Below are 27720 nucleotides of genomic sequence, written 5' to 3'. Positions count from 1 at the left end.
TCTCAATTGGAAAGCAGTAAGGGGGTAGGTGGGGATGGCGCCGGTGGAGGGCATCTGCTCAACATTTACCTAGTGTTTTATAATTAGATGAGTGCAACTGCTTGGGAGGAAAGCGTCTGTTCCAGTGTGATTTTTCAGATAACAATTCTACGACCTGGAAACCGGCAGAAGAGTCCTAGATGGAGATAATTAGAGACGCTAATCAAATATGAACCATATTGCACGTGAAGACAAAATGTGTGTTGAAAACATACAGCCTGGTGGCGGGGCGGAAGTCGGTCATGACAATTGCTAATTAGTTTCAAGCATTAGTCAGAGAAACCTTTTAAGAACCTGTTCACATCTGGCACTTTTGGTGTCTTCCCTATATTGTATATAAACTAAAAGTGCCAGATGTGAACAGGTTCTTAGGAAATTCTTGTTTTAATCTGTGAAAGAAAGCAAAAAAACATGTATACATACAGTATATAGTAAAGCAGAAAGTGATCTAATACTATTTTAATGCTAAATCTTAGTGTAGTAATAATTTAAGTTATCAATAGATTGATTCACTATGAAAAGAGTTAGTTAGTTGCTGCCCTAGTAAAGAATGGATCATAATACCCAATAGGTAGCATAAAAAAATCAATTTTGTCTCCCTGAATAAGTTTATCTTCAGACTTGAAAAAACCTTGCAAACCAACTGAACTTCCTTCATAATACTCTTGTGTTATAAAAATACATCAGGTGTAACAAACCAACCTGATTGAATATCAATTGAAAACCAATGTGTTTTGTTAGTTTTTACCGTGAGTCGACAACACACTACAAATTAACTGTCAAGTGAAGACATTGTTCTTGAAATGATAGACTTGTTTCATTCTGGTGAAGGGTAGAAGTAAAGAAATAGATTTTAAATTACACAGATGGCTCATTTTTCACCTTACAAAGAATTTATCCGAACAAATGAATGCCAGCCCCCCTGGTGGTTTGTATTTACAAGTGGTCAGCATTGAAAGCGCAAAGCTAAGGTTAATCCAAAATGTCACTGAGCATTTTAAACATTAATATAGTCGGCTTTAGGGAAAAATATATCTCGGCTCTGAATGTTTTCAGTAAATCATAGATGCAAGTGACATCAATATTCTGTAATTGTTATTTTTTCCACAGATGCAGACTATCTTTGAATAGCTATTTTCTGATAAAAGAGGACGTATATATGATATATTCACCTTGGGAAATCACAGAGGTGGAGGATAAAGAGTAAACTTGTCAGACAAAGAGAAAGAGGAAATGGATCTCCCTCAGTTGTGGGATTGCCAAATTCCTGTACAAAGAACAAGCAAAGATGATAGATTTTCCCCACGCCACAGGGATATTTCTGGATATTTGTGTTTCCTGACATACAACTCTGTCCCAAGTGGAAGAAAACCTAATGCAGAAGGGTAAACGTATATATTTTGGCATGCAGAAAAACGCACACACACAACCAGACTAGACAAACACGCAGAAACACCATGTCAAGTGCTCTTTGCCCTTTTTTTTCTCTCCCTTCATTTCACAGCAGGCTGTCAGGTCCCTGATGAACAGCATCCCTCAGGAGGAGGAAGTTTTCTTTCCACATCCACTGCCTTTTCTCTGTCTCTTCGTAAATATACTCTGCTATTGATTGATTCAGAAACAGTTTAAAATGCACTCAGTATCTGAAAACAGGCATTCTTTTATTGATTACCACCGTGCCGTTCCCTCAGGCTCCCTCTATTTCAAGGCCCACCTCTGAGGAAAACTATCAAATCAAATTCAATTCGTTAAACTGCTTGTACTATAAAATGAGGCAATTTCAAGACAATGGCAAAACTTCAATGCCAAAGTTGTTTACCATTGAACAAGGTAACTATACTGGTATACCTATAGCCTTGCTACAGGAAGCTTTGGGACATTACTGGGGTCTCAGCATGTCTGTGGACTGAAAGCAGCCACTCCCATGTCACATTTGACAAGTGGTACTGTGAAACTGCCATGGACCGCTGACACTCAGAGTTAGTGACATGCCAGTGACACTAATGGACTACAGCTCTGCGGCCTCCTGACATTGTCCTGTTTGCGACTCGTCTGTCTTGATCGGTGTCTTTGGCACATGGACCCAGTTTACCCCTGAGGGGGTGGGAGGAAATCAACATACAGGGAGGGCACACATTCAGCGACACTAGGAGATATCCGCCCTCCCCAAAACCTATATCTCCCTTTGATATGGCTTCTGCAAACCTATTGCAAATGGGATATATTATGGAGAAAGAAAATTGATTGAGGTTTGTAACGTGGTTCTGGGACAGAACGATGACAAATCTAAGTTTTTCACTGCCAGCATTTAACAGCTGTAGATAGCAACTTGTGCAGCCTACAAGGTGAACACAAACTAAAAACTTTGAGGCACCCTGTGTAAATGTGATACTCCAAAACCAAATGATTCATGAGTTTAGGAGAGTGTTGGAGTGTTATTTTCTTTATTTTTTTTAATTCAATTATATTTTAATTGTCAATCATAGTTATGGCATCGGAGCAGATCAACGGAATCTATGCTAAAAGAAGCTAAGGGGCTAAAAATAGCACTATTACATGAAGTCACAAAGCGAGCAGCATTTATTATCTTCCGCTGGTTGATTCCATTACCGTATGCATTGGATTATAGTTTTTAGAAAGAAAAACTAAATCAAGCAAACTCTTAATAGGTCAGGCCTCAAAGAAGACTAGAAAAAAATTACAATTAATGCATCTCAAATTCACCCAAGAAGAAGAGACACTATAGCACATGTGTCAAACTCCTGGCCCGTGGGCCAAATCCAGCCCCCCATATCTATTTATGTGGCTAGAGATTATTCGTAATCGTCTAATCATGGCAGCTAATCTCCATCATGCAGCAACCTTAAGCACTCCCACAACGGGCCATTTGAGGACATTCATGATCTTGATGTGACCCAAAATGAAAATGAGTTTGACACCCCTGCACTATAGGATAACACTGGTTTGTCCTCGAAACAGACCCGTCAGTCCAACACAACACCTGGTGTTATACTTAACCAACTCAGTAATTTATATTGTGAATCAAAGTTTGATAAAGGTGGATGGGACACTACTTCCGCATAAGAATCATCACTGATTCAACCCACCTGGGAAAGAAGTAACTCTTTCTGCACAACTAGGAACAGATCCAGAACAGGATTAACACTGCACAGCGGAGGTCGGTCAGGTGTTATCAGAAGGAAAAACACAACAGAGTGAAATTTGAATAGGCCGACTGTGTTAATACAAGTCAGGTGCTTAAAATGAGTCTATAAACTGTCCTGGCAGGTATAAATTGTTTTTGGCAAGTACTTCCTTCATAATTTGTCCATTGGCAGCAACATATAATCCCATTCTGGCTGAGAAACTTTGGTGTTTGGATTAGACCAAAATATTCTCAAGCTGTACCGGGAGGGTAAAAAACTGCAGCCATAACTAAAGCAATCCCCAGATCTAACATTATGTGTCCGTGCAACAAAATAATCGAGCAGGTGCCTCTCCTCTGCTGATCTAATGTTGAGACTGTGAGGAAGTAGAGCCGGGTGTGAGAAGATCTGGATTGTGTAGGAGGTGCTAGGCTGACTGCAGCTCTGTGGGGGAGAAAACACGGTCGGCATTCCAAACTCGCAAAGATCTCATCCTTTTCCGACTGTGAACTTCTGCGAGCTGCTGTTTCACAAAAAAATCTTGAGTTGTAAAAATAATTTTCTTTCTCTAGCACACTCATACTCATACATTTAAAATGACTATTAGAATTCTAAAGTGGCCCTTTCATTTTGCTTACTGTTGCAATAACCAGGATTTATTGTACTGAAACAGTCTATACCAAGCTGGAAGATATGATACCCTTCTTGTAAATCAATGCACACACTTACTTGCATTTCTAATGCAAATGGACGTTTCAATAGATTTTACCGTTCAAATAAATTACATTTACACCCAGTTGTCAACTGAAAATCGCCTGACATTGACAGGGCATTGATTTCTTTTAAGGAAGGATTTTTATAAAGCGACTGCAGCTCATTAAGGCCAAAGGTTTTGTAACTGTGCCAGTGTGTCAGTGTGATTTCAACAATGAAGGCACAGCACGGCTCAACTCAGTTAACTTAAAGACTCACCACATTTGAGGTGGAAAATAGAACACTAGCAAGCTGTATTAATCAAGACACAAAGACGGCTTGCTGTTTGACTGCTGTGCTTTGGGTAATAATATCAAATGGAACTGACTCTTTGTGTTTTGAGCCCATAGGAATGACTGTGCGATGCATTCCCAGAGCTTCTTATCGCTTTTGTAGCAGAGCTGAGCCATGTGAGCCGCTGAGCGGAGAGGTGTGAGTGCGTGTTGCCCTTCCCATCAAATGGTTGTCAGACTGGGCTTATCATCAAGGCTGCAGGGGGTGCCTGCTGACCTGTGGAGTGACACCCAGCGTGGATGCCTCACCTGGGGGGGCTTTGTGTCACAGTGACACCCCAACACCCTTCACCCCCGTAATCAGCTGACCTCTGCCAGCTGCAGTCACTCTCTCACACATATGCATGTGTATTTGGAGGCATGCTCGGACACACAGACCTGCCGTTGACAGCCCGCACCTTCCGAGTCCCCGGAGACACGCAGAGGTTAAAAAATAAAACTAAGAGCAATCATGGAAAAGAAGAGCATGAAATTAGACAGAAGAAGTTTAAAAAAGAAAAGCATTGCAGTGAAAAGCTTCGGCCCCAGGACTTAAAGGATTTGTCACTTTTTTTTTATCGATTATAAATGATGCGGCAAGCCCCTGTTCTGTCACCATCCTATTTCTTTAAATGTCACCAGCGATGTTGGAGCTGATACTTTATGACTTGAGGTGGTGGAAACTGGATGCTTAGCACATTGCATGATACAGATAAGAAAAAGCATGTGTATACTGTCAGGCTTGCCGGCTTTCACGTCATTTCACTATATTTTGTTAAAATCCAGTCCAGTAAAAATCAATAATATTATACATACACACACACACACACACACACACACACACACACACACACATATATATATGTATATATATAGTTCTGTATTTCCATATATTTGGAACCATTCTGACATTTTGCAGTTTTTAAGGAGGTCATTTATCTTAGATAATTTGCCATTAGCCTATATCAACTCACTTAAGTATCAAGAAGATATAGCTTCCTATGTTTTCAGATGTAGGACATAATATGGAGAACATCATAGTTGGATTAAAAGATAAGCCATTTTGTTCTTGTAAATGGCTTTCATGGCATAAGATTGTTTTTGTTTTATTCACAGTTTGTATAAGCTGAGTGTTAGGCTTATAGGCTTATTAACCCCAGCTGTGTCTCGTTTCCCTTGACACCTTGATTACCACTGCTTGGAGGGGATTGGCCCAGGTCCACACACCTTCATCTCTGCCTTCCCCATTGGTTGCAGCCTTTCCAATCACTGTTCCAGATCCATAGACCAGGAAATAAAAGACACACTCAACATTCATTAGGGAGGCAACTGTTTGCTCAGCTACAGCCTGCCTCAAACTTGTGACCTGATGATTGGACTTTTGATTAGTGGGTAATTGTATAGATAGACTTATTAGATAGGACTTTGAAGGCCTGCTACCTTCTTTACTTCTGGTAAAACCCTGTGCTTTTGAATTGACTGTTAAAAGTTGTTTTGGTTAAACTTACAACCCTCTTGGCTTTGTTTTCCATTAAATTAGTTTTGATAGCGTTTAGCCCAGAGTTGGGATAGTAAGGATTTTGTTTTAGTAAATGTGTTTCGTATATAAACACTACTTGGATGATATCTGTAATTCATTTATGGTACTGCTCCCCTTTTGTATTCCGAAGACCAGTGTTTTGTCACGTCGGGATCTTTGAGTAACTGGACTACTTATTTTCTTTTTGATGTGTTGAGCAGCATCTTGACCCCCAACTGTTTCTATACATTACCCACCGTGTTTTTTTTGTGTCTTTTTTTTCCCCCCTCCCTTGTTACAGTGAGTTTGATTCAGTGCTGACTGAATGGCCTGAAAAAATGTCATCTCCTACCCCTTCAAGTCGGAGTCTTCACTTCTCATTCATAGCCAGCATCTCAGTAAATGTAAACGGGTACCATATCAACTCTAAATGTTGATCCCGTCATTATTTTTTATTTTTTTATTTTTTTTCTTCCTTTAATTTATTGGTTGGCAGACAGTGAAAGTGGTGTGCCATCGCCAAAGTCAGTGAATCCTCTCAGATCCGTCACTGTAATGGGGAAACAATAATTTAAAGACCTCAGTAGAAGGTTGGTGCCCTATTAGTTTTCAAGGTTTTACCCTGAACCCTTGCATAGTCTTAAGATATGAATTTGAAGCATCTGTCTGCTACTGTGTGCAAAAAAAGCGGTCATTTAGCAGTCATCAATAAGTGACAATATGATTTGAAACTCCAAATTAAAAACTTAAAGTAAAATTGATATCAATAATAAATGAACAAGTAAAAGTAACAAGGGAAAGTTTTAGTTTACAGACCCCTCATAGGTGGGGAGGTAAAGTCACTTTTATGACGCTGTTTGGGCTCTTACTTGGTCAGACTCTTGTTTTCTCCTTTCGTCATGATTTGCTTGAGTCTGCTAAGCCCCGTTTCCACTGAGCGGTTCGGTACAGTATTTTGTGTTTCCGTGATAAGATGATTCCATTTAACAAACCGTACAATTTTAGGCCCCCATTATTTGTCTGTCCATAGAAAAACGTCACCATATGCTAAGGGCATAGGTACTGGTGTCACACTATACAATCCATTGATTGGTGGACAGAAAATGTCCCTACCCACAACAAAAGCAAGTGCGAAACCAGCACTGGTGTTTGTAAATACTCTTTGCCGCCCGCAATCTTCTCTCAAACAACGTGGCATGGATTGCACATACGAAATACCAAAAGCCAAGCATAAAAAACGAGCTGCTGGATGACCTCCATTGTTGCTGTTGATAGTGTCTCCATGGAAGCTTTGCTTTTGTTGTTGTTGCACTACTACGACGCCACGCTAGGCATTTGGTCTACACCGCGCATGCACCGTGGAGGTCTGACTAGCAGTGGAAACACTCACCTGAACTTTCCTGGATCATCTTAAACCGTACCGAACCGCTCACTGGAAACGGGCCTTTAAATGCTTCTGGCATGATGGACAGTAGCTCTGCGAGCTAGTTTCATCATTGCTGATGTGAGGTAATGCTGAAAAGCAACACAGTTAAAACACCAGTCTGGGACAGGAGTTCAAAGGTACTTTGGGTGGTTTTTGTCAGTACGAGGTCAGGGAGAATGTGAGACTTAGGAAATGTTATTTTACCATGGAAAAAACTTTTTATTTTAAGAATGAAAGTTTTGGCATCATAGCGTTCCCAACACAAGCAGAAATGATTGATTTCGATGGTTTGTTTTCTGTCCCAGTGTTAAAGGAGCCATACACAAAATTCTGATTAAAAAATGAATAAGGGAGGCTTTTTTTTTTTCTGGAGAATGTGATTCATTCAGTAAAAGAAAATGGAAGGCTCTCTGTAGATGGATACCCCTTGGTGAACTCTGCCATCTGGCTTTTACCGCACAGTGTTTGCAAATAGAGGCTCATATGTATGCAGCTGCCACAAGACAGAACAGAGGAGTTCATTACAAGCAAAGCAGACGGAGAGCGACTTCGTTCTCCTGCAAATACGCCATTACTCAATAGGTTTGCTTTATCACATGTTCCTTTTTGCTCTGTGACTCTTCCAAATCTTCTATATTCAACCACTAATCATATTTAAATTAAATGTAGAGCAGTGAGCAGAATAAGCTGGCAATATGCCATTAGTAAGGTTAAGTACAGTGCAGCGTAGACAAGTCTGAGAACTTTTAGTATCTCTAAAGACACAAATGTTTGTGTTACTAAATATAATGAATTCAAATTTAACCTACCTTTTTCCCCTAAGTGCCTGAATATGTGACAGTCACAAGATCCAGAAGCCCCTGTGCATACTGTAGATTTAGATCCAGTGATTAATTTTGTAATTTCCAGACAAAAACTTCAATCTTTCTTTGCTGTTGCTGTTTTCATGAATAGATTATCTTCCTAGTTTAAAATCCACCCCAGAATACAAACCTTTATAATTGGGAATAGACATAATAAATGCATTTAGTTGGATAGGAATATATTAATGAGAGCCTTTCTGTTTGCTTAAACAGAGATAATCAGCTAAGAAGCACCCTCGATGCAGATGCACTGCCCCCTGTGTGAAACCCACAGCTCTTTGTTTTCACTCGTGTTTGTAGCAAAAAGCACAAGCTGTCAGGTCTGTTCACACTCCACACAAACACAACAGTTGAGAGCATAATTTAACAGTCCAAAGTCTTACAGACACACCACATTTTGCATACAGCACACACACACATCCATACGCAAATGCTAATCAGGCACCAATAAACACAAACAATTCTGAAAAAATAACATTCATCTACATGCACTTACATACTGATATTTACATAAACAATCATACTTGCACATGCCCAAATGAACTGTGTGCAAAAAGGGTAAAAGCTGCTTTAAAATTCACATTATGTCGTGTTTCGAGTTATCAAGTCACAGACAATGATTATGGGATGGAAATGATGCCTTTTTTTAGCAGGGAAATGCTAACAAATAAAAAGTCTGGGATTTTTGTTATTTTATTTCCCCCGAGCCAGTGACATGCTGTTTCCCAAATCTACACAAACAGAAGCACTGAGTTCTTTCACACTGGGTTGGATTCATTAAATAGATGTTTTGGTTCAGTGGGAATCAGGATTGAGATACTCAGGCATGTAGTTCATTTTCTTAGAATCTCCCCCAATCTGATTGAAGCTGAAGGCCTTTGATCTTGATGAGAATGTGAGAGTAAAACACACAAGGATGAGGCCTAGAATTACTCATAGATGATGCCACACTGATGTCATCCTCATCTAAGTGAGAGCAAGACATAAGTAAGATCGAGAGATTACATTGATCCCAAGGTGACATTACTAAGAGGAAGGTGAATCAGTACAATGCCCTCAAGGACTCTGTTATTTGCATGGGTATCTTATTCCTGGCTGGTTTGGTTGTGGCTGATGACTCCTTGCTATTACAGCCCTCGTCTAAATACCTTCAAAAGTGAATACAACTATCAGGCGCTCAGCCCGAGAGATATAGAGAAATATATTCTCTGAAGAACAGCTTCACTTCCCTCAGGAAAATAGTGTGTCACGGTTTGTTTGTGTGGCTTGCCTGCGATGAAAGCTGTGAGAAAATCGAAAGAAAAAGGTAGAGGAGGAAGCAGACCCGGAGGAGATAAAACTGATTTTGAAGAGCCATGCTCATCTGGAGTTGGAGAGTAGTAAGAAGACAACAGGGGGGCTCCAGAGGTTTGATATGTCTGAAAAGGTCAGGTGGGTTGTTATTGAGATAAGAAACACATGAAAAGGAATAGGTCAATTCATCAGCTCCCTTTTTAAACCCTTTCCGCTAGTCCACATCGAGATTTAGTTGACTGACAGATAAAACTTATTGACTCCATGTCTTTTGATAAGTGTGACATTGTGTGTCTGAGGACTGCAGCACACATCTCTGGGCCAAACAGCGTGATCTGGATTTTAATCATTTTTTAAAATTCTCTTCTTATCTATAACATTGTGTTGAAAAACAAACAATCTGAGAAGAAATCTGATGAACAGCAGCAGTCATGCAATTGAGTGTGTTATTCACAGAGAATCAGACTATGAAATCTCCATTTACCAAGTCAGTGGGAGGCTTTGGTTATGCAACAGCATATGGTAAAAAGCGTTAGAGTCCTGGAGGGGAGTTTCAGAATGAGGGGGCAAATGCCATCATTGACACAAAAAAAAAGAAGATAATATTAGAATATTTAGATCTCAATTTCAGCCTTTGAAAGACATCAACAATGCTCGCAGACATTCTTTTGTGTTGTCATCAAAAATGGCTGACAGATCAGATGGTTGGTTAGAAGCTTTGGGATGAAGAAGAAGAGTGTGAGGGCTGATGATGGGGATGGGGGGGACTCCGAGATATGGCTCTTTATATTGCTTTAGCATAAAAAAAGATGTGTGTCAGAACGCATCCACCTTTTACAATGTTTTGAAAATGGCAAAAGCATCGCCGAAAAAAGGCCAGATTATATTTCAGGTTAATCTTTCCGTGGTGGACACGAAATCAATCAAGCAGCACATTTTCTCTCCTCCCCCCCGTCTTCGCTCCTATCAATTTTAATGGTTGAGGGGCATCTTTCAGAAAGCAAAGAAAAAGGACAAGAAGATGGATGAGAACATTTGTGGTTAACTGTCTTGAGATAGTGCTGAAGATGTGGGTGGGGGAGGACATGAGTGCAGGGTTCAACAGCCTTAATGTACCATCCAAGCTATCAAAGGCACATGTTATCCTGCCATAGGAAGTAATCATAAAGCTGGATCTCTAGGGCTCATTGTAGTCATAAAGATTTGCAGCTGTAAATAAATGTTTTGTCATCCCGTAAAAATAAATTTGCCTGAAAATTCAAGTTTGTGAATGTTTAAAAAATTATCTGCATTGATGTAAAAAAAGGTTTTGTATTTGTAGAAAAAGAAAAAAAAAGTTCACAGATGTGAAGCGCAAAACCGCCTGCAAGATTTTGAAGGTGGCTTTGCAAGTTTTGTCCCTGTCTGATTTGGATGGTGAGGTATCACACTGTCCAATTAGAGAGCAGGCTTCCTGTCCTCCCACTGCAGACTCTTAAAGCGTTTTGACAAAAGCGCACTTGTATGGGTTATAATTTACAATATTCTAAAGTTCACATATAATGTATTGAAGCATTCGGTTGTTTTACTATCACTGCAGGGAAGTCGTCCTTGTGTAATTTTTGAGTTGATGTTAAACTGTACATTGCATTTTTTTTTTACTATACTTGCAAAAAAGTTTTCTTTAGTTTATCAAAGTCATTGGGGGAAATATTGAGTCATAGAACATGGCAATTCTGGCAACAGCAATTCTCCTTTTCTAATAATCTAATACAAATATTTCCAAAACGACAGCCCAGTCCTTCAGGAATACTCAGAGATATTCACTTTACCAAACTCCTAGCAAATACCTTTAGAATCAGGCTTAAAACGTTCCTTTTTGATAAAGCCTATGTCTATGGCTGGTTCCTCTAGGGATGCTGCTAGTCCTACCCTACCCATGATGCGCTTGGCACTTTCTTTATCCTGCTTTCATTATTGTTTGTGTATGCTTTATAAATGTCATTGTTAACACAGTCAACACTGTGTTTCTCTCAGGCATGAGTCCGAGGACTAATCTCGGATCTCTCTTCTCCAGCCCTCTTAGACCCCCGCCCTCCCTCCATCAGCTGGTCCTGTTCATACAAAGCAGTTCTTGTCCACTGTTACTGCTGTCCCCAGCAGATTTCTATATATGTTGGGTTCCTAGGTTTTCTGTATAGTGTCAAAACAAAAGTAAAAAATGTAGACCGTTTATTCCAATACATTTGGATTCAGCTTCCAAAGAAAAAAAGAGTTTAGAAAAGGAAAAGTCATCCTGACTTTCAGCCTGCAGGTACATTTAGCAGTGGTTTGAAGCTAATACTTAACAGTTGACCTCTTTTCTTAGATTTTTAACACACCAGCTTGAACTTTAATAGAGTGGATTCTCAACTGTTTAACCTTTTGGAAGTTTAAAACTTTGAACGCCCCAGACTGCTGAAGTAAATCTTCTCAAACTTTCCAGTTTCATATGCTAAATAGAAAGTCATGGCTTGGCTGAAACAGAAGACACAAGTGTGATTCTTCTGCAGGCTTCCCTGTATGTGATGATCCAGGCAGCTCCGTGCAGCTTGCCAACCTTTCTCCCAGGAAGTCTGGTTGTTCTGATAGCTCTGCAACCTTTTATTGACTACACATCCATTACACACATGGCCAGTAGTGTTGCAGAGGCAGCAGCAGTCGCAGCAGTAATCCAGCCATGTCCTTCTAGACTGTCTCCGCTTCACAGATTTCACATCTGGTGCTAGTACACAAAACATGGTATCCTCCCAATTGCAGGACCAACCTGCTGGGAACTACCATTCACCTCAGGAGCAAATGTCCTATCCGGCCAACCTTATCGTCTTGTTTAACATTACCTCCCCCAAAACTCCAACACTCTGTTGACAATGCAAGTCAACCTCTCAAATGTCATCACACATTGAAATTCATGAGCCCTGTTTTATGGTTTTATATGAGAATATTCACCAAGACTGGGTTTTAGTTTCTTTGGGAAATATTTCTGTGTGTGTGTGTGTGCTCTTTTTCTCATTCATATGCATCAGCAAGTTATCAGGGACTGCTGTGCCTCATTGAGCTGAGAAGCTGCTTTCCATTTATTTCTCAAATGCAGTGGAAAGCGTTCCTTCTCCTGCCTGATATAACTTATAAAACTGGCCATGCTGCTTTCTGAACTTCTACTTACCAAAAAGAAAGCCAGGCTTATTGGAAAACTACAAAACAGGATAAAGAAATGTGGAGTATCTGAGCTCTGAGGGGGGACATTTATTATCCAGCACAGCATACAGCACTGACAGCCTTGGAGCAACTGGATGCCTCTTAAGCCCCGTGGCAGCTTGACGGTCATTTTAGCACCCTTGGGACCTTGCATTTGGTTTTAGTTTCATGATGGAAAAAAATATGAACAAAAATGTTTTGTCCTAAGACAATGCAGATCGTTAAAGTGTGTGCATTGCAAAAGTTCCTTTTAAAGCTAATCAATGATGCGTTGTTACTCTCGTCAACATCTGCCATCATGCTAATTAGACCCCAAAAATTCCACACATCACTGGGTTTATTGGTTCACAGATGATGTGTGACACTGAAGAGGAGGAACTCATGAACACAATGGGAATTTTAAAGCCCATGCAGCCCATACACCAGATCAACTACAGCCATGCCCTGAGACACGGGCTGGTTCTGAACACAAGCTGTACGAATCTGGATCCCCATAGCATGAGAAGTGCTGGACTATGAGTCGATACCTTCAACAGAGATTTCATCTTCGGTGAAGAAAGAAGAGAAGAAAACTTCTTCCCCTAGACAATCACTGGAAGGTTAACTGGATTGGATTCGTGCAGAGAGCAGCTGGAGCAAAGATTGAAAGTAACGCAATCAATGAGGATGAGCAATCAGAGGAATCAAACAGAGACAGGAAGATGGACAGGTGGACCAAGATGGACAGGAGTTAATCAGTCATAGATGAGAGCGAGGGGAGTGCTACAAGAGGGTTCCTCTGTCTTCTTGTTCGGGCAAGAAAGGAGATTTCAAAAAAAGAAAAATCACAGGTCTGTGAGATAGCTTTGCAGGCCAGCTGAGAAAGGTGAACACATTTTCATGCAGAACACCTGCAGCTGCGAGAATAAAGGAAAGAGGGAACACAGAGGAAGAGAGCGGGAGCCAGCTAGTAATAAATCTCCCACAGCTTCTGGGGTCAGGCAGATGGAGAGAGTGTCGAAATAGTTTCTGGGTGTGAAGGGGAGGAGAGGTAGGTGGCTGAGAAGCCCCCTGCGAATGACTCCCGCTTTTCAAAACCGACCTGGCACCAGACTGGTCGGTCACGCTGCTCCACCGGCGAGACGTCTCTGCTTCATTTGCATGCGTGCGTTCACCAACTTTGCATAATCGTAGTATTGGAGTATCAGTTGTGGGTGCGACTACATGTCTGGCTGTGTGCCTTTCTGAACAACGGACAAACAGAACAATAAGGACAAAATATCAAGAATGTAAGGGAAAATGAGGAAAAAAAGCACACAAAGGCAAAGAAGAAAGCCTAGCAGGCTACGTAAACAATATGTAAGAGCAGATTAGCTGACCGGTGGCGTGAGCAGCAAGAGCAGCTCCCATTTTCAGAATGACACTTTCAGACTGTACACACATGCAGGAAATGCACTAACATTCAAGGTAACTCCTTTGTGTTTCTTTTCTTTTCCGCCAGTTAAGTTGATGTTTTTCCGAATTTCTGGTGTTGTCGTCAAACACGCACCCCTTGTTTTGTTTCTCCCAGGGGACATCTGCAAGTGCGTGCACGGATGTGCCGGCGCAGCACTGTTTTGCCCGTCTTTCCTTATCTGTGTTTATGTTGTACCTGCTCCTCCTCTCCGCTGTAATTTCCGTCCAACTCTACATCTTTTAACGACTTATTCTCTATTCCCATCCCAGCCTTTATCCTCCACACTCTATAATCCTTCACTCCCATAGTGGTGATCAGAAAGTATATGCTGATGATGCAGCTCGCCCCTGGATCTGCTCAGTTCAGTTAGTGGGGGCGACAGACATGCATGGTAGCTATAGTCAGTGCCGACTGTGCCCCAGAGACCCCGACAAACACCAGGCTCTTCTGTGCAACCACGAACAAAGGAGTCAACCCAATGTCTTAACAACTGGTGCAAAGACAGGTGCGAAAGTCTACTTAAGCACCAAGATAGCAGGATTTTTACAACCCCTGAGTGGGGAGGTATGTGCTGCAGTCACCACTCATCCTTTGGGGTCTCTTTACAATTGTTTTTATGCTTGCTTATATCAAACAGAATGTTAATCAATGAAACATCCTTTACTGTTCATATAAAGATTTTAATCTCTGCACATTAGGGAATGTAAATCAGATCGCCCTGGCAACGTCCATCAACAGTTTGCCATGCATCTACATTTGCACATGAACTGAAAGTTATGGGCAGCGGTTAAGTGTAACTGGTTCAACTTCCCTGGTTCTCCTCACCCCGTCGCCTCACGAGGGTAAAGAGAGACGTCTCACGTCTAATTAATGCACGGGATGGTTGTATAAAACAGCTAATGAGGCTGTGATCACAGTGGCGTGAAGGAAGGCACGAGTGAAGGGGAGGAGACGAGCGCTGCTGCACATCCAGGGGACACAGAGCCTTTCTGTTATTAGCCTGTCAAGGGAAGAGTGCGGATGGGTGGGGGGGGGCTGGAGGTATGATTGGCTGCTTCTTGCTTTATTTGACAATGCTAAAGTGAAAGTCCTGCAGTATTGCCAGTCTATAACGCATGTTAATGGATATTAAGAAAACGGTGCAGTCAGAACTCAGAGATTTGCGCCAATTTCAAGTGCATCTGTACTGCCAACAAGAGTTCTCAAAGAAATGAAAGACAAGACCTGTTGGTCCCGTCTGGACCAGTAACACAACTTTATAAAAGATATAACATGTTAACACAGTCCAAACATCATCCGTTGAAGAAATTGGCACAAGCGCTCCATGCAGTAGCACCCATGTTACAATACTAAAGAAAAAAAAAAGAAAAAAACTTGCTCCCTCAGCAGATCTCATCCAGTAGGATGAATGAGCTGCACGCTAGCTGCTCTCTAACCAACTGCTCATTACTCAAAACACATCTGCTGGTGGGTATAAAGCCCCCCCTGCGCCATTATTCAGCTTCACTTTCATTCTCTACATTAATCCCTCATTCTAACCTTCTCATTTTCCCTCTAAAATACTCCCAACAAGGGTCCAGACTAGAACTGCTCTCTTGTCAGCATGCATAATGAATCACATCTAACAACACGCGCAATCGATGCCCAAGTCATCCGTGCCGGTGCTCACCTGTGCAATCTCATAAAGCAGCTTGTAGTGTTCCTCTCGCTTCTGTAAAGTGCACAGATTGCAGCCCATTATAGTTGTTGTGGAAATGCCAGGTGTGCAAATCTCCCCGAGCGGTGGTGTTGCGTACACAGGGGGTCACCCTCCACACTGGAGCGCTGGTTCTCATCAGTCACTCCTTAGCAGGCATCTCTTCCAGGCATCCCGGTCACACGTTCAGTCTAAATCAAGCCCAGCTTAGAGGAACAGAAAGCTCCTGCTGAGTCTCAGAAGAGAAGAGTGCTCAGATGTGGAGATGTGTGGCAGCAGCTTCGGAAGCGGTACAAGTGGCAGCAGCCGTTTCAGCATCAGCCGGGATGTCTACCCTCTCCCTCTATTTCAGCTTTACACACACACTCGCGCGCCAGAGTTGTGACTCTCGCTCACTGAGACACTCCCCCCTTTTTCCTCATCAGTGTCAGCGCACATGACTTTGCCGATACCAGCTCATGAATAATGAGGGAGACCGCTGTGTTACTAGAGAGAAAGGTGGGAGTAGGGGAGGGGCTTCACAGAGAGAGGGAGGAGTGTGTTGGAGCGGGAGCACTGCTTCATTAAAACTGCCACAGTTACACAATAAGCTCCTTTGTGTGAGCTTGTCCTGAGAGAAGCTTGGGTCGCGCTCGCTGCACCGGGAAGGCAGACTAACGCTGGGTATCGTCTTTCGGTAGAGGAAGGAATTCATTGAAAATTTATATTTATTTTTATGAGAGGACAATATGATTGAGTACTTTATTTGACAATAATAATGAAATTGTTGCATAATTCTGGAAATCCTCAATGTTGAAACTTTCCATTAGAATTATTGAGAAGTAATGAAAATGAACGGAAAATGTACAAAACCACACGTTAGCCTGTAACAGGAAAACTGAAGCTGACAGATGATGGAAAGAAAGAAAATTGATCTTCAGAGTATTTTTGGTTTTATGTGTCTTGATAACATGTGACTCCAAAACTCACGGGCGAAAATACAAATATGTTGTATTTGGTGGACCTTTTTGAGGAGGATACCTTTTAGAAGTCTTATGCCCCTTTGCAAAGTAATAATAATCCAAACAATTTCTCCATTCGTTTCTATGTATTTACATGTTTTAGACTTTTCACTACTATATAGGAAACACTTTACCAAAGCCTCACTTAAGACTGTTAGCTCAAACCTACTGACCATTAATCTCAGTGTCTTCAACACTGAGATCAATAATGAACTCATATATGACTTTAAAGTGAAATATGAGTTGATGCTACAGAAGTATATTGCATTTCCTTGAGAAATAAAATCATGAGAGTTTTGATTTCTGGAATTAAAGACATAATTGTAATTTTAGAAAACATTTTGCCCATTTTATTTCTTTGAAGATATGCTCTAAATGAACACGTTTTTCCAATAATACAGGCTCCTGTTTCCTCTTCAGACCTTGACTGAACAGGAGCCAACATGTCTCACTTGTTTAGTTTTATGCAGTTTTACTTTGCTTTGGGGTGGAGACTTTGAGAGTTCCTCCTGCTTTTGAGTTATAAAGATCAATTAAAGCTGCAAGCAGCGATGAACGGGCCCTCGCACTCATGGCCACCGCCCCCCATAAGCATATCAGAAATGACACCACCCACAACTTCCTATGTCAAACGATTCAAAAGTTATGGCAGAAAATAGGAACTATGAAATATCGACCAATCAGAAGAAGGGGCAGGGCTAATTTGCACCAATAATGGTCAAGGACTCAAAACCATGTCCGATGACACCACCCACGAGTCTTTATGTCAAACCATTCAAAACTTATTGCAGAAAATCGGAAGTATCACATATCGACCAATCAGAAGGAGGGGCGGGGCTAATTCATGCCAATGAAGGTCAAGTACTCAAAACCGAGTCCGATGACACCACCCACGACTCTCTATTTCAAACCGTTCAAAATGTATGCCAGAAAAAAGGGACTATCAAATATTGACCAATCAGAAGAAGGGACGGGGCTAATTCATGCCAATAAAGGTACTCAATACCGAGTCCAATGACACCACCCACATGTCTTTATCACAACCCGTTTAAAAGTTATGGCAGAGAAAAGTTTTCTAGGGGGCGCTGTTGAGCCATCTTGCCACGCCCATTAATGCAAACCATGAAATATCAAATTTATCGCCAGGCCTGGCTTGCATGCAAAATTTGGTGACTTTTGGAGAACTATCAAATATTGACCAATCAGATGAAGGGGGCACGCTTTTTGGCGTCTAGCGTCGCCACGGTAACGCTTTTGAAAGAGAAAAGTAATGCGCGTCGTCGCAGGATGGAGATGCACATTTTGATGTATAACACACCTGGGTGCATGTTACGGTTCGGGCCGCATTAACTGCCGAAGGAATGGCATAAATTGCGCCAAAATTACGCGATTAATTAAAAATGTTAAAAATGGCCGACTTCCTGTTCGGTTTCGGCCATGGCGCCAAGAGACTTTTCTTTAAATTGTAACATAATACAGGTGTTTAGCGATTTTCGTGCATGTACGTCAAACCGTATTGTGGGGCTTGAGGCACAAAGTTTTTTAGGGGGTGCTGTTGAGCCATTTTGCCACGCCCATTAATGCAAACCATTAAATATCAAATTTTTCGCCAGGCCTGGTTTCGCGTGCAAAATTTTGTGACTTTTGGGTTACGTTTAGGCAAAAAGGCCCTTTTTTCGTCAGAAGGATAAAGAATAAGAAAAAAAGAAAGAAGAAAAAATTCCTACAGATACAATAGGGCCTTTTAATTTGATTTAATTTCATGAATTATGAAAAAGCAAATGATATGAACACAACTTTAAAAAATTTTATTCAAATTAACTCAGTTTGATTCTTTGCAATACAAACAACTTGTGAGGCGGAATTAAAAAAAAATATATATTTGTTGCATCTTTATAACTGATGATGATGAAAATGAGGACGCTCAAAGGAAACTGGCAATCAGACCCGGAGACTTGAGAGACGATTCATCACCCACTGTCGTCCCTCGAACTGTGATAATTGCAAGACAATAGACCTCGGTTATTGTCTCTGCTCTGGAACCCGCTTTCATGAGGAGGAAGCTACACTAACGAGAGATAACTGTTAACAAATTGGCCTCCCAGACAACAGCGTGGCTCAGAGTATGGGGCACAGCAAAGAGTAGATGAGTGCTCATCAGCTGTCTACTGGGCATCCCACCCCCAGGGACACTATAATCCGATTTTCGGGGCTTTAATTCTGCTCCTCTGCCTGGAGGCAACCCAAACAGAAAGCAACATTGCAATTATGATTAATACTACCCGGCATCCTTTGTTGCTCTCTCTTCCACCCAAACTGTCTACTCCAACCACTCCTCAACCAGAAAAAAGACGCAAGGAGTGGGCTTTCTGCGGTTGCCAGGCAATATCAAATCCATGAGGAGCTTTTCACTAAAGTGTCAATTTGACATCAAAGAGTCTTGTTGGGAAACTGGGAAGCTGGGGCATAATGCTGCATTTGATGAACAGAGGTGCTGTTTGCTTGCGGTACAACGGACTGTGGAGAAAATGTAAGTTGGAGGCAGTCTTCTGAAATTGCATATCAGGGAGCAAAGCTGTGAAGTAGAAGTGCTCCTGAGCAAGAAGCTCTGCTTGTCTCGTCGCCTATGGTCAACAGAGATGAAAGGTATACAACCACCAAGGGTCAAATCCTCCTACACAGAGATCCAAACGTTCGACTGAGCATTTGCTGGTCCAGGACCAACTAATTCTCAATGGGGTGACCTCTATAGATTAGGATGCTCATCAGTAACACAAATGGCCTTTCTCATCATCTGTGAAGCAAAACTGACACAGCAGCCTCTGCAGTCAACCAGCACCAATGGGACATGCAGATTGAAGGATGCTCTTTTAGGAGAGCGTCAAGACTCATGAAATCTCTTCTGAGGTGTTTTATGGCCACACGCTCCGGAGTGTGACAACGTGAATTTACCTGAGGCCACATTGCCACAGTACTCCGAGGGTAAGATTTACACAACGTACTTGCATTCACTAAAACCATTTACTGTCAAACAAGGTGAAGCTCAGCTGCTTGTATTATTTATCTTCCTGTGTGTCCCTGAACACTTTGGAAGTTTGATTGATGACAACTACTTAAAAAGAAAAAAAAAACGTTAAATGCATTGTTTAGCATTTATATAGAAAATGACAGGAGCTATTGTGTATTAGGTATGTATTTCATGTTGATAAACAGTGATTCTGTCTCCTTCTTATGTCCCCACAACTTCTCAGCCGTTTTTCTTTCCTCTTCCTGTCCAGCAGTCGTTTATCATCTGCTCTGCCCTTTGCCAGCTCAGGTAGAAGCAGCTCCTCAGTTGAGTTCATTCCCTCGGTTAAAGGATCTCCCATCGCAGAGAATAAGAACAAGATTTAACCTCTCTTTGATGGGTGAATTTCTGTTTCTAAGCTGAAATTTGAGCTCGCCTTGCACCTGAAGGCATAACTCAGAAAACCCATGTGGCCTAAATTATGCCTATCTAACATACAACTATTCCAGTCATCTTTTCTTTTACAAGTGCATACGTAGATTAAACTGAGCATTAAAAAAAAAAAAACGCAACCGATCTGGAGGGTGCGAGTGTGGAACATAAACTCACAATCAGTCCCCATGAACAGCATTGTTATTGGTTTTTTGGGTTAAATCCCATAAGACATTACCGAGACCCCAAAAGTTGTACCAGTTAAATATTCTCCTGCATGTGGTTTAACAGGGTGACATGCATTACATATGAGTGACTTTTACAATAGGCAAGATGGTCCTTCTGTGGTGGCTTGTAATTTAAAGGAGCTGTATGTAAGAGCAATAATAAAACGAATCATAAAATGACCCCGATATGTCAACAGACATTTAAAAATCATGTTAATTTCAAATACTTATGTCACTGACAACAGAACTCAAGCCAGGATATTCCAGTTTAAAAAGAGGAGTTGCAGCCCTCAACTGATGTTTATGTTGTCATTTTTTGTTTTGGCCTGAAGCTCCACCCTCCACCTATCTCCCAATCACCAAGTCAGTATTGTTTCTGAAGCTCCACCCTCCACCTATCTCCCAATCACCAAGTCAGTATTGTTTCTGAAGCTCCACCCTCCACCTATCTCCCAATCACCAAGTCAGTATTGTTTCTGAAGCTCCACCCTCCACCTATCTCCCAATCACCAAGTCAGTATTGTTTCGGCATCCGGGTTGCCAGCTCGGCTCTAATTATCGCAGCCATGGCAGCCTACGTTCCTGCTGCATTCTGCAGCCTACCTGGCAACCTCTGGTCGGGGGGAGGAGGGGGAGGGTACACGCCGCTCAACAATATTTTGAAAGTGACTGCAGTACCAGTTTTGGCCATTTCTTACAGACGGCTCCTTTAAAGGTGACCTATTATGGCATTTAATGTATATTTTAAACAGGCCTTGAATGTCTTAAAAACAATCTAAAGCTTGTATTTTCTACATAAATCATAAATCCAGCCTGTGGGCCCTGTCACTAGTTTTACCGCTTCTAACCTCTTTTTCTGCGCCTCATTTTTAGGGAAGGGGGGGGTATGATAATGAGGCTCTGTGCTGATTGGCTCCCTGAATGACGTGTAGCAGGGGAGGAGTATAAACCTCGCTCCGCCAGAGCAGCCCGAGCCTGTAAATGATCACAACACTGAATTTTCACAAATGGAAACTTTATTGTTAAAAAAATAAAATATGAGTTGTATATAAATAACATTTATGCACTATTTAAGCCGGATCTACCCGGCGGATGCTGAACGCTGGCCCCGGAGCCACGCCGGGCGCCCGGGAGCAGCGCGCATCACCGCGGCTTTAACGGGGGAATCTGACCGGTTCCGACCGGCCGGGACCGCAGGAACCGGCCTGGACTGATAGCAGGGACTCCCGGGGACCGACCAGCGGAATTTCAGCCGGATCTGCCCGGCGGATGTTGCCCGCTGGCGCTGCAACCCCACGGCGGGCGCACAGATCGGCTCCGGGGCGCATCCGCGGCGCATCGCCCGTTACCGGGGATCAAACCGACAGATTTGCCTGAAAATCTCGGAGGGTGAAGCTGGTCCGACCTGGGACAGATCCCCGAGGACCCAGCTCCCAAACCACCCGGGAACCTGGATGATTTAACCCGGATCCGCTCCGCTGCGGCGCCGCGTCCGACTGGCTGAAGGATGGAGAGAGCTGGTTGTGGGCGTGGTTTCAGCAGCGGAGGCTGAACCTATGGAAATCTGCTCCCGTCGTGACGTCACGACGGGAGCAGATTTTAATCGGCTCAAAAAAAACACGTGACACTGGGGGACTCTGTCCGGCGGGGGTCAGAGAGCTTGCAGAAATTCATGGTATTTTGTCTCCCCTGTGCTGGCAGGGTGAGGGGAGACCGCTTTATATATGTTAAAACAAGAAAAAACGTGTTTTTCATAATAGGTCCCCTTTAAAACATCCACATCTGCAATTGATTTTAGAGGAAATTATGCTAACGGTTCTTTAGAGTAGAAAAGAATATCATCAAGATATTTTCCACATCAAAAACAGTTAAGATACTTAGGATTGACTGAGATAGAATCTATCATCCCTACTTCATTGAATACATTTTGGTATTTCAGCACTTCTATATGCTCATTGGAACCCTGGCAACAAAGACAAAAGCATTTTACATCCCTAAATCAGATAAAAGTTGGGAAAACATGGAAAATAGCCAAAAGGCTCAGTCTTTGAAAAGCAAATACATGCAGAAGATCTCTACTTTGTCAGCAAATGTGCATGGAAATCTTTTTAAAGTTTACATACACATTGGAAGGGATTTGCATTTTTTACCCTCTACAGTGAATAATATAAATATCCCTGAGACGAGACTGTATCGAGAACTGTCATTCATCAGTAGCATATACTATACATATCACAGAAATGCATGTCGTCTCAGAAAAATCTGAATTCCAGATCTTTTTTGGGGTGGGGGGGACACATCAAAGACAGTGCTTAAAGCTAGGGGCTGTGATGATACAGTAGGCAGCTGTATCGCTGTATCGGTGCCCTTGGCAAAGGTCATTTATGCTTCTGTGATAGTGGCATTGATGTAGAAAAGTACTTTCAGATTCTCGTAAAAATTATATTTCCTATATATATATACATAAAAAAAAAAAAAAAGAGTGAACAAGAAGATGGTTTGGGTTCTGGACCGGCACGGCTACAGATAATCGAACCAAAACGGAGAATGTGATGAGAGTTTTAGAACAACATATGTAAGAATAGTGACTCTACTTTTGCACACCTTAGTATGTGTTTGCAAGAGGAATGGGAGAAAATAAAAACTGAAACTTAATTTCCGGGTATCCTCAATGCAAGAATGCCTTTTGAGCATTTTTTTGAAGGAAAAGCAACATCACGAACTGATACAAGTTTTAATGTGCAGACTTTTTTTCGTGATGTTTTGCAGACCTGAAATGCAAAAATGAATGGATATTAAGAAATGAAATGAAATGAAGATATTAAAAAGAAACATGAAATATATTGGGCTCATACTGTCTGTAAAGAAATGAAAGTCAAATTAAATGTTAGAATTACTGTGATTTAAAAAATAATTTTATTACATTTTTTATTTGAATTTTCCATATTGTCCCCATATCTTCTGATTTGGGGTTGTAATGGAGCTGGAAATTTAATAAGAGGAAGTTATTGCAGTGATTACTTGTCTGTGGCAACGTCTGTCAGGAATACAAAGTGTCTCCACAGTGTTTTATATATAAACAGGTTTATTAGGCTGGCTCTGACACGCCGGGTGGGTGGAAATCCCTCTGCTGTGAGCACTGAAGATTGAAATCCTGTTGATGTGAGAGGAGAGCGGTGGGGACCTGAGAGCAGTTTGTGATTTCATGCATGCCTCAGATCTGATGGCGTACTGCCACGATAAAGCAGCTGCTTCTCCTGGGTATCTATGTGACCTGATTTGAGAGTAATTAAATGAGAGCTTTTTATGAATGAATCGTCGTGGCAGCCAGCTTCCCCTCATGACAGATTTGACAGGAACTGGTCCAGCATGCACACACAAATGCACAGGTGGGTTCTTCAAAGCCACTGCAACCAGACCGTGGGAAGCCAACCAAAACACTTTTCTGAAGGGCAATACATTATTAAAGATGCGCAAATCTTTAATTCATGTGTGAACATGACCACGGCTAAAAATAGCATTTTTGGATAAAATATATGTAATGTTACTTTTTAAACAATCAACATGACTGCAGTCTAATTCATGCTATAAAAAGGTGTTTAAAGTGCACACAGCTTTGTTATCAAATCTTGTATTTTTTACTGATTAATAATACATTTATGCTTTATTTGAGCTAAAGTTCCTTAAAACATCCTTAAAAAGCCTGGAGTTAACCCTGACACCATGAGCAACTTCCAGACAATTTCCAACCTCCTTTTCCAACCTGTCTAAAATATTGGAACGTGCTTTGGCCACTCAAATGAAGACCCATCTCACCTCCAATGATCTGTTTGAACCATTTCAATCTGGCTTCTGCTCACATCACCGCACAGAAACAGCCCTAAGTCATCAATGACCTCCTCCTTTTTGAAGAGTCCGGCCACCTCAGCATTCTCCTCCTTGTTGACCTCAATGGAGCTTTTGACAACATCAGCCACACCATTATTTCTCTTCAGCCTGGAATACTCCATCAACACCAACGGTACCGCCCTCTACTGGTTAAGGTCATACAGTATCTCACAGACATACAAGAAGTCATCAGCAACAATAATGGCATCTCCTACTCTGCTCCTCTGTCACAAGGCATGCCCCAGGGTTCAGTTCTTGGTTCTCTACTCTTCATCCTGTACATGCTTCCCCCTGGTAAGATCATGCGTCACCATGGTCTCCTCTTTCACTGCTATACTGATGATGACCATACATCTCCACCAAATCCTTCATCACTGCAACTCACTCCACCCTGCAACTGTCTCACTGAAATGAAATCATGGATGCATTCAAACTTCAAACCTATCATGGCATCTAATACCTATTTTAAACAGGCCTTGAATGTCTTAAAAACAAGCTTTTGATTGTTTTTGCTAAATAAATGAGAAATTCAGCCTCTGAGCCATGTCTTTATCTTCCCATTCTCTAACCTCATTATCTATGAGGGATTCTGAGTGGGCGGGCAGCTATGATAATGAGGCACTGTGCTGATTGGCTGCCCGAATGAAGCGATACACCGCTACGAAAAAATGGCTGAAGCTCCAGCCGGCGGAGTTAGTTGTGGGCGTGGTTTCACGCATCGCTCCCGTCCATACGTAACGACGGGAGCAGAATCTGAACGGCTCGTAGAAGCCACATCACACTGGACGGCTCATCCGGGCGGCTGTACAGACACTGCAGAATTTGGTTGCTTTCCTCCTTCTCTGAGTTGGCAGGCTGAGAGGAGACCACTTTATATATGTTAAAGCAAGAAAAAAACGTGTTTTTCATAATAGGTCCCCTTTAAACTAAGCTGTGACAAATCAGACATCATCTTTGTAAGACCCAAATCCCTCACAAAAACTTTCCACAACTTCAGTCTCACCATCAACAACTCCACCGTCTCCCCCTTGACCCACATCTGCAACCTCAGAGTCATCTTTGACAACGACTTCTCCTTGAACACCAAGTCAACCAAATTACAGAAACTCCCTTCTTCCATCTTAAAATATTGCCCGTCTCTTCTCATCACTTCCCTTCTCTGCAGCTGAAACTCTCATCCACACCTTCATCACATCCAGGCTCGACTACAACAACACCATCCTATATGGCTCATCATCTAATGTCCTAAATAAACTCCAACAAATCCCAAACTCGGCTGCTCCCCTGCTCACCCACACACACTCCCATGACCACATCAACCAAGTCCTCCATAAGCTCCACTGGCTCCCTGTCAGTCCACTTATCCATTTCAAGTCCTCCTCCATACCCACAAAGCCCTCCACAACCAGACCGTGCTACTTCACCAACCTGCTCCATGGCCACACTCTGCTCCTCCAATGCCAACCTCCTGTCTCCAGCCTTCAGAACCAAGCACCAAACCTGGGGAAACAGAACTTTTTCCATAGCTGCTCCCACCCAATGGAACTCTCCCCAAACACATCTGACATATTTACATCACACATTTAAATCCCACCCCAAAACCCACGTGTTCAAATCTGCTTTTAAGGTGAGTTGTGTCCTGTCTAAGTACTTTCATGTTCTGATCTTGTCATTTTTGTTTGATTCTTGTAAAGTGTCTTTGAATTTTTTGTAAAGCGCTGTTCAAATAAAATGTATTATCATTATTTTTTTATTCAAGTTCTGTATGTCAATCTAATATTTTGACTTTATTTCTTGTGATGATAAAGTGTGATGATACTCTATTATTTGAACAATTGTCATTATATTATGGTATTGTATATTCTGAAATAAGTTATTCATCTATTTTTTTTTAAAGGAGGTAATACCTTAAAGTTGTCTCTTCACCCAGATGTTACATATCCACTGTGAAAATGTATTTTCACATTCCCAGAATGACACACTTTATGGGGCTATATCACAGATCTGGGTCCCTGTTCCTTGATTTTGAAACATAAACGTAATATTTGTCATGCACAGGCAAAGTTGAGGAAAGAGGAAATACGCCGGAATCTAGAGTGAAGAGTCAGTTTGTTTCTCAGTGAAATACAGATGATCAATTTTAAGGTTTTATGATTAGGATGCTAATGAAATATCATGGCTGGGCATATGATATATTTGCTGGTCTACTCTGAATTAGCACCAAGTACACGTGCAGTCACCCAGGAAAAAGGTGTTTGAGAGGACTGCTTTTCCTTTAGAGGCAGTTAGTCAGTCTGGGCTCTGCTAAAGACACATCCTGCAGATACATGGGGTCACATCCTCAGTGATTTATCCTAAGATTATTGGGTGTTTCAGATCTTTCAACAAACCAGACACATTTGCCTGGGCGACTGAAGCCAGACTGCAGCCCATGGCCCAGTAACATTCAAGCACAGATCTACCATCTTGATCCAAAGCCCTCCAGTGGCGTTTTTGGTGGCTTTAGTTGCAGCTCAAATGGCCTCCATTGTGTATTTTCTTTTACACAGTTTAAAACTGCAAAATTCAGTTGATTAAGATAATTTATATGTTTGCAACATGTGTGTTACAGGTTTGCGCATATGGTGAAAATAACAGACCATATAAAGTATTTGCATTGTAAAGTCTGATAATGTCAAGCCGTATTAATGTGCACAACTTCCTTATACCAGCTCTACGCATGGTCGGAGCGAGGAGTAGATTTTGTTTGTTCCTCTTAAAGGTTCTGAATTGCTAACATTTTCATGAATACCAAAACACACGTGAGTTTCCCTCCGTTTCTACCCAACTTCATCTCAAAAATGAGGCCCAGTGTTTACAGCAACTCATAATGGGAAAAAAGCAGCTTCATGTGCCTTTAAAGGGGACCTATTATGAAAAACACGTTTTTTCTTGTTTTAACATATATAAAGTGGTCTCCCCTCACCCTGCCAGCACAGGGAAGATAAAACCCCATGGAATTCTGCAGGGTCTGCTCCCCCCGCCTGACTGAGTCTTCCAGTGTCACGTGATTTTTTTTTTTGAGCCATTCTGAATCTGCGCCTAGGGTGACGTCACCCTAGGCGCTCATTTCCATAGGTCGGCCCCCGCTGCTGAAACCACGCCCACAACCAGCTCTCTACGCCAGCTGGAGCTCCAGCCATTGTTTAGCAGCGGTGGCTGTTTCCACAGCGAGGGACAGTTAAGATGAGGTTTTGCATCGACACTTACCCTTATAAAAGGATCAGTACCAACAGCACGGACCCGGCAACTGCACACGAGTCAGCGGTAAGAACGTTATTTTTTTTTGTTATTTATATTTGTCTACAAGTATGATCTTTGCGTGGGCTAAGTATTTAGCTTAGCTCGGAGCTCCGGGGCTGCTCACGGACCGGACCGGTGAGGAGCCCCGATGGGTACCGTAATATATTTTTCTTCTGTTCATTTCAGATCTTCCAAGCAAAAGGCTGATTTATGGTTCCGCGTTAC

At 41.9% G+C, this 27720-nt stretch overlaps 1 protein-coding gene across 1 annotated transcript in view; it reads right to left on the bottom strand.

The window, feature by feature from the left end:
• Positions 1 to 15844, bottom strand: part of LOC133443805 (PDZ domain-containing RING finger protein 4-like) — a 69473-nt gene extending 53629 nt beyond the window's left edge. Inside the window, exon 1 of the mRNA XM_061721068.1 lies at positions 15632 to 15844. Coding sequence (XP_061577052.1) covers positions 15632 to 15700 — 69 coding nt within the window. The 5' untranslated portion in view covers positions 15701 to 15844. The remainder of the gene's footprint in view (positions 1 to 15631) is intronic.
• Positions 15845 to 27720: the final 11876 nt, after the last annotated feature.

Source organism: Cololabis saira, chromosome 5, assembly GCF_033807715.1.
Source record: "Cololabis saira isolate AMF1-May2022 chromosome 5, fColSai1.1, whole genome shotgun sequence".
Classification (NCBI taxonomy): Eukaryota; Metazoa; Chordata; class Actinopteri; order Beloniformes; family Belonidae; genus Cololabis; species Cololabis saira.
Note: the sequence above shows the minus strand (reverse complement) of the source record. Positions and strands in the feature narration are given on the sequence as shown.